The sequence below is a fragment of the Plasmodium gallinaceum genome (assembly GCF_900005855.1).
Source record: "Plasmodium gallinaceum strain 8A genome assembly, contig: PGAL8A_v1_152, whole genome shotgun sequence".
NCBI lineage: Eukaryota > Apicomplexa > Aconoidasida > Haemosporida > Plasmodiidae > Plasmodium > Plasmodium gallinaceum.
The window spans coordinates 1,394,785-1,403,047 of record NW_021628316.1 but is presented as its reverse complement, the minus strand read 5'-3'; the positions used below and the strand labels follow the sequence as shown (position 1 = coordinate 1,403,047).

At 15.5% G+C, this 8,263-nt stretch overlaps 3 protein-coding genes across 3 annotated transcripts; 1 reads left to right on the top strand and 2 right to left on the bottom strand.

The window, feature by feature from the left end:
* Nucleotides 1-576: 576 nt before the first annotated feature.
* PGAL8A_00535400 (conserved Plasmodium protein, unknown function) lies at nucleotides 577-4,351 on the top strand (the record flags this gene model as incomplete). The annotated part of the gene is made up of 9 exons (XM_028674201.1): nucleotides 577-798; nucleotides 1,144-1,237; nucleotides 1,402-1,481; nucleotides 1,659-2,295; nucleotides 2,720-2,795; nucleotides 2,929-3,062; nucleotides 3,213-3,286; nucleotides 3,487-3,557; nucleotides 3,679-4,351. 9 exons carry the CDS (start codon nucleotides 577-579, stop codon nucleotides 4,349-4,351), a joined length of 2,061 nt encoding a protein of 686 aa, XP_028530577.1.
* A 245-nt stretch (nucleotides 4,352-4,596) lies between these two features.
* Nucleotides 4,597-5,344, bottom strand: PGAL8A_00535300 (conserved Plasmodium protein, unknown function; the record flags this gene model as incomplete). The annotated part of the gene is made up of 4 exons (XM_028674200.1): nucleotides 4,597-4,678; nucleotides 4,875-4,975; nucleotides 5,081-5,196; nucleotides 5,317-5,344. 4 exons carry the CDS (start codon nucleotides 5,342-5,344, stop codon nucleotides 4,597-4,599), a joined length of 327 nt encoding a protein of 108 aa, XP_028530576.1.
* A 568-nt stretch (nucleotides 5,345-5,912) lies between these two features.
* PGAL8A_00535200 (conserved Plasmodium protein, unknown function) lies at nucleotides 5,913-8,052 on the bottom strand (the record flags this gene model as incomplete). The annotated part of the gene is made up of 10 exons (XM_028674197.1): nucleotides 5,913-5,948; nucleotides 6,022-6,081; nucleotides 6,206-6,274; nucleotides 6,466-6,533; nucleotides 6,738-6,835; nucleotides 6,920-7,098; nucleotides 7,223-7,260; nucleotides 7,336-7,375; nucleotides 7,556-7,641; nucleotides 7,950-8,052. 10 exons carry the CDS (start codon nucleotides 8,050-8,052, stop codon nucleotides 5,913-5,915), a joined length of 777 nt encoding a protein of 258 aa, XP_028530575.1.
* Between the last annotated feature and the right edge of the window lie 211 nt (nucleotides 8,053-8,263).

Genomic DNA, 8,263 nt, shown 5'->3' with positions numbered 1-8,263 from the left:
AAAAAAAAAAAAAAAAAAAAAAAAAAAAAAAAAAAATGAAAAGGGTAAACAGGAAAATATGTATTAAAAGTAGCGTTATGTTTTAGATTATTTTTAAAAATTGTTTTCATTAATTCATTAATTATTATAAATATATCTATAATAATAATGTCTTATAAAAATAACATAAGTTTTTTTTTTAATGAAAAACGTATTTTTATAGACAAAATAATAAAAAAATTTCAGTATTCCTTTTTTTTTTTTTTTTAAATCTTTGAATAAAAATTGTCTTTTTTTTTATTTATTTTATTTTAAATTTATTGAAATATCTTTATGTATATAATATATATATATATATTAATTCTCATGTTTATTTTTAAATTTTTATAATAGGATAAAAAAAACAATTGTTTATATTAAAATTTTTCATATTTAATTTATAACATACCTTTTGTTATTATTTGTTCTTTTTATATTTTAATTTTTATTAATTTTTTTTTTTTTTTTTTTTTTGTGTATATATATTTTTTCTGAGTTAATTAAAATATTAAGAGTTATAGAATATTAAATAATTAAAAACATGAAAGCTAAATTAAAATGGCATGTATAAATCAAGGTAAACCAATATCTCCACGAGTTAAATTTAAAACTATCCAAAAGATAAAAGAACAAGAATATATTACAGAACAAGCATATTTAATACCTGAAAATGACGGAACTGCGATATATTTAAGTTATGAATTAAATAAATCATTAGAAAATATTTTTAAAAGATATTCAATAAATGGATATATGGGTGTTAATGAATTCATAAAAATGGTTAATATATATATATATATATGATAGAATTATTCTACAATTTTTTTTTTTTAATGTATGTTATATATACATATTTATATTTTATTTATGAGATTTTAAAAATACGAATAAATTATATAATTTAATAAAAATAAAATAAAAGTTGTAATTTTCAAATTATTGTATTTAACTAACATATTTTTATGGTATATGTTTATATACATTACATATAATCATTTTATTATTCCCTATTTTAGATATATAGCAGTTACGTTTTTATTTTTTGTCAATAATAGAATTTTATTCTTTTAAAATCAGTTTCTTATCTTTAACATTCAGATTATATTAAAACAATTTTTTTTTTAGTGCTATGATTATAATTTATTACCTCAAAATAAAAATAAAGACATACTACATTATATATTCAAATCACCCAAATCATCAAAAAATGGGTATATAGGTATTTTTAAAAAAAAAAAAAAAATGAAAAAGAAAAAACTAATAATTTTTTAACAGAATTTATATTTTTATAATATATACAACATTTCTATTATAATATCATTGTGAATAATTTAAATTTAATTATGATAAATAAATTTTGATAAATTTTTTTTTTTTTATTAGAATATAAAGATTTTTTTCAAATACTACATAGGCTTAGTGGATTTTTATTTCGTAAATTAATAATGACAGAACAAGAAAAAGTATATATATTTTTTTTTTTTTTTAAGTTGCTATATATTTATAATTAAAAATATAAAAGAAAAAAAAATTGATGAACATATATAATTCTTCTATATATAATAGGACATATTTTTATTAATTAAAATAAATATTAATATATATACAAATTATTATTTTTTATATTATTTTTAAAATAGTTCAATGTATTAATTAAGCATTTAACTGCATTAAAATTTTCAAAAGAAGTCTTAAAAAGCGAAAAGTATAATGTAGGAATACAAGTTTCAATAAAAAAACAAACTGTTGGTATCAATGCTGTTTGTGTTATGACGAACTCATCTTGCAACACTAATGTCGATGTAAAAAATGAAGGAACTATGACGGATATAACAGAAATAAAAATAAATGAAGATAATAAGGAAGAAAAAAAAAGTGAAGAGTTAAATACAAACAATATCAATTGTACTATGTTAAAATCACGAAGTTTTGATGAAATAGAAATAAAAGAAAAAATAAATGAAATGGAAAAAAAATGTATTCAAAAAGAAGAAGTTATTAAAAAATTAAAAGAAGAAATAAGCAACGCATTAAAAATGATTGAAGAGAAAAATATTGAAATTGAGAATATCAACAAAAATAACTTAAATCTATTAGAAATTGAAAGAAAAAAAATTACTGAACTAAAAAGTGAAATAAAAAAATTACAAGAAGAAAAAAATGATTTAGAGAAAAAACAAAAAGAAATAATAGAAGATTTTGAAAATAGAGAGCAACTTCAATTAACTAAAAAGGAGGAATCAAAAAAAATAGACATGGAATATTTAGAATTAAAAAGTAAGATTAGAAATATATATACTAAAAAGTTTATAAATAAAAATAATTAAAATAATTCTGATTTATATATATATATATATATATATATATATATATATATATATATATATATATATATATATATATATATATATATTATATTTATGCTAGTGTATAAAAAAATAATACAAATAATTTTATCTTCATATATTTAAAAAATAAATAACAAAAGTTTTATATATGTAAATTACATATAAAAATAATGCAAAAAAAAACAAACACCATTATATTTATTATTTAAAATATTCTATTAAATTCATAATACATAAATAAAAAAAAATTCACTTATCAGGAAATATATAAAAATGGATTTAAAAAAAAAAGAAAATAATAACTTTATACTATTTTTTTTTTTTTTTTTTTTTTTTTTTTTTTGCAAATATAGGGCTATTATTTTTGTCTGGTGAAGAAGAATCAGTGTTAATGAAAATTTTTTCGTTATATAGTACTTATAATGGAGAGTAATAAGGAAGAAAAAGAAAATAACAAATATATGTTTAATAAATAATTAACATAATTATATTAATATTATATTTAATATTACTACAATTATCATTAGATTAATTTTAATTTATATATTTTTATTTAAAATAGAATTGTAGAATATGTAATGGACAAAAAACGTTGTGCTAATTTTTTGGTAACTTATTACTTATTAAGAAAAAATGGAAAGAATGAAAAAAACATAAACTTAAATATAGAAAATGCAGAAAACTTATTTAATGAAAGTATTTTAAAAAAAAAAAAAAATTTTATAAAGTTCAAATATGTATTCTCATACTCATTTATTTTTTTAGACATTTTTAAATACTTTAAAAAATAATTTGATTAAACAAATAAGAAAATTAATAAGTTCTTTAATATCTTTTACTTTATAGTATTAAATAAAAGAAAGTATATTGAGGGTATTAATTTAAGTGAAGATGTTTTTACCTATTTTTACTTTAAGCTTGTAATAAATTTTCTTATCTTTATATAAAAATAATTTAATATATATATATATGTTTTATATATTGAACTTTCGTTATTTTTCTAATATTACTTAAACTTCTTAAAATATATATATTATATTTTGTTGAAATAAAAAATATAGTTTTGTATTTATTTTATATCTATTACATTATAATTTTGATAAAAAATTTTTTTTTAAAGCTTCTATGCAACATAGGAATGTTTATGTATCCCGAATTATCAAAAAGAGAAAGCTTTTTAGAAATAGTTTTGTAATTAAAATATTTTAGAAAAATTCAGTTGTGTATATGAATAAATTTTTTAATTCAACTATCATTAAATTCTAGCTTTAATAAAGAAATATATTTTCTTTAATAAAATTTTTTTTTTTAGAAACCATATATTATTTCTTAATAAAAATGAAGATATTATAAATGGAAAAGAAAAGAACACTAAAATTAAAAAAAAAAGTAAAATAAAAACAAAAGGTTCAAATGAGATAGAAGTTTTTACGGGAAACATCATAGGAAGATACACAAGTAGTGATAAAAGTACCAATTCTAATGATTTTAAAAAGAAAAGAGAAAAAAAGAAGCTAGAAAATGATGAACAAAGATTAATATTACAACAAATGAAACCTAAAAATTGCAATACAGACCAATCATTTGAATACATTGAATCAAATAAAACAAAAAAAAAAAAAAAAAATGATAAAAAAAAAAATAAAGAAGGAAAAGCAAAAGAAATTACTAATTACTTAAAACAAAACATTGAATACAAAGGAACATATGGTTATGATACAAGTAGTGAAGATTGTATTTCTATAAATTCAATCAATTCTGATTATCTTCATTACGGTTCCTGGAAAAATAATATTATTCAAACATCAAAAATAAAGGATACTTTTATGAAAATTCCTGAAAAGGTTCTTAATGGTTCTAAAATTGCAAATACAAATAATATTAATTTTCAAAATATATTACCCCTATATGATATTGAAGGCAAAATATGGTCATCAAAATCAGAAAAAAAAAAAAATTTTATTCCAATTTTTGGCAATGAATAAATGTATACTCAGTTTTTTTTTTTTTTTTTTTTTTTCGATATATATATATATATATATATATATATATATATATATATATATATATATGTATATTTTTTTTTTTTTTTTTTTTAATTATCAAATAAGGAAATTATTATTTATAAAAAAATTTTTTTTTATGTTTTTATGTTAATATTTGAAAGTATAACTAGGAATTAATATAAAAAAGAAAAAAAAAAAAAAAATTTATAATTAATAGTATAATATTACGTCTCAAATTTTTTTTCATGTCTTTTATAAAAAGCTTTTTGCTGAATCCATGTTATTCCTGATGTCATTAGAATCATTCTAAAAAAAAAAAAAAAAAAAAAAATTGATAAAATATAAATGAAAAATGTTAATTTAAATGTATTAACATTTAATGAGTATTTTTAATTATTATTTATTTATTTATTTATTTATTTATTTATTTATTTATTTATTTATTTTATTTTATTTTATTTTTTTTTGTGTGTTTGTAATTATTATTTAAAAAATAGCATACAAAATTAGTGGCAATGATGATAAAACATTTATTTCTCCATTTTTCGCAGTTAAATATACAGAAAGGATTACAAAAATAATCACAAAAATTATTTCAATTACCTAATCAATATGAAATAAAAGAAAAAGGAATTTCAAAGAAATAAATAATTTAACGTATAATCAGATTTATATAACTTTCCTTTGTTTTTAATATAAAAGTTTTACCTTAAAAATTATTCCTACAAAAATTCCTAAAAAGCATAAAATTAAAATTCCTTCTAATTCTCCTGAATATTCTTCTTTTGTTTTATATTTAAAAATCATTGAAGGATCCTTCGGTTCTATAAAAAAAAAAAATAATAATATTTTATATATACATATACTTTTATAGAAATAATACTTATAAAAGGACAATGTATTTCTTAAAAAAATGTAAAATTAACATTAAGTGAGAAATTTACCGGATGGAGTTATTACATTTAAAGGCATTTTATCTCTTATATTTTCAGAACAATACTTTTATACATTGAGATTAAATAAAATAAAATTTTACAAATAATTACAGTAAGATAAAAGTAAAAAAATAATTATTTTTTTTATTAAATATGTTTCATAAAGATAAAAATTTATCTTTGCATTTTCTTAAAATTATATTAAACATTGCATCATTAAACAATAAAAAGAAAAATAAAAGTTGCTTCGATTATTAAAAAAAAAAAAAAAAAAAAAAAAAAAAAAAAAAAGTTTATAATATATATATATATATAATTTTTACAAATTTTTATAAATTAGTTTTAAAAGAGAAAATAACATTTACGCAAAAGAAATAAATATTTCTTTTATCAATAATTTATAAAAAGAAAGAAAAAAAAAAAAATTATGGAAAATATTTAATTACATAAATATATATATGTATATGTTTATTTTTTTTGAAACACGTCCTACAGAAAGAAGAAAAGAAAAAATATACTTAAATAAAATGAGAAAAGAATAAAAAACTTTTTAATTTAGAATTTTTTACAATATGATTTTTAAGGACTTTGAACAAAAAAATTTGCTAAATTATATATCCTAATTTTCTAATTTTTTCATTCTAATCAAACAAAATAACATTACTTATATAAAGAAAAGTAAAATTAAATAGTGTAATTATTTTCTTAATTTACCAAAACATTTATCTTTTGTTTTAAGAATTCACTTTCATTTTTTAATTTTTTGATATTTTTCTAAAAACAAAAAAAGAGATAAAGTTGTTTAATTATGTATATATTTATGTATTTCAACACTTTTTTAATTTTGTAATATTTTTAATTTTATAAAAAAAAGCATATATATTATAAAATAATATACATCTTCATTTCTATGTTCATCATATATTTCTTCTAATATTTCATCTATAATGTGTCTTCTTGAAATTGACTAAAAGTATTATAAAAAAAAAAAGTAAAAAAAACATAATTATTAGGAAAAAATAAAACAGAGTTATAAAGAAAAGTTTTTAATTTTCAAAGGTTGTAATAATTAAAAAAGGTAAGATAAATTAGTTATAAGAAATAATAGGAAAATAATGAAAAAAAAAGTTATTAACTTTTTAAAAAATAAAAAATAACCTTTTCAATAATTTTTATTGTATTTTCTATTTCTTTAGTAGCTTCTTTTTTATTTTTGCTTTTAATATCTGAATTAAATATTTAAAAAAAAAAAAAAAAAAAAAAAAAATAGATTCTTATTTTTTATGGATGCTCATTTTATATATAAATTTATTCCATTCTATTATAATAAATAATTATTAATTTTACTTTATCAATGTATATTGAAAGGATTATACATAAAATATGAAACATAAATGTATACATATAACTTTTTTTAAATATAAATTTACCAGATAATTTTTCAAAATAACCCACTTTTAATAGTAAATTTTTGGTCTTTTTTAAACTTTTTATTAATTCTTTATATTTTTCATAATCTATTATTTCCCTTAAAAATAATAAAATGTAAATATAAATATCACTATAAGTTAGTTTAGGTTGTAATAAAATATATTTTTTTAAATGTATTCACTGATTTGTTAATGGTTGAGGAAAAACCATAATTATAGGTGCTGAAAAATTTTTTTTTTCCTTATTTAAATTATATTTTCCATTTAATAATATATTTAAAACATTTTCATCATTTGCATTAATAATTTCAGTTTCCATATTTAATCCGTAATTTCTCCCATTTGCGTTTTCTACTAATTTCTAAAAAAAAAAAAAAAAAATTATTCGAATAAAAAAGAAAAATGAAATGGATAAATGTTTTTTTAATAATGATATATAGTATTTTAATTTTTCATTGATTTATATTAATTTTGTCTATTATAACATTTTTATTATCATTAATATTTTGTAACAACTCTTCCACTATAATATGATTATAACAAATAAAAAAATATAAGAACTATTTTCACTTTTACAATAAGAATTCAAAATAATTACCATTATTTATAATATTTTCAAGTTTATTCTGCTTTTTTCTCTAAACAAGAAAAAAAAGAAATATATTAATAAAAAAGTTAATTTTTTTTTATTTTTTTGTGATTATTTTAATGAGTAGTTTGTGTATGAATATATTTAATATAGTTAATATAGTTAATATATTTAATATATTTAATATAGTTAATATATTTAATATATTTAATATAGTTAATATATTTACATTTATATAAATATTATTTTCATTAATAGGAGAAATCTTTTTAGTTTGTGGTTTATTTACGGCAATTATAATATTTGGTGATGAATCTTAATTTAACATATAAAAAAAAAAGTAGTATAGAAGTAATAGAATTAGAATATATATATAATAATGAAACAAAAATTATAAATATTTTTTTAATATCATTATATATATTTTTATTTTTTTATCAAATTTAATTAATTTTATTAAAGATTTATAGATTAATACTATGAAATTTTTTAAGTTGATTTTTTTTTTTTTTTTTTTTTTTTTTGGTTGTAATAATGTACTATGTACCTACTAAAGTAAGAAATTTAATATTTATTAATAACAAATATATATAGAAAAAATATTTTAAAATTTTATTTTTTACTAAAGTTATTTTGATGAATCTTATCAATTTCTCCTTCTTTATTTTGGCAGAAGAAATTCTTTATAAATAAGGATAAAAAAAGGAACTGAAATATAGTTTTCATTTTGGCTTTATATTATTGTATTTTAAATAATATAGAAGTATATAAAAAAACAATAAAATATACAAAAGAAAGAGAAAAAAAAAAATTAATTAAAAATATTCTAGTGTTTTTTATATTGATAATAAAAAAAAAATGTTTTATTTATCTTGTAAAAAAAAGTTACTTTTTAAAAGTAGACAAAACTTAATGATTCCTAATATACCTTTATGTA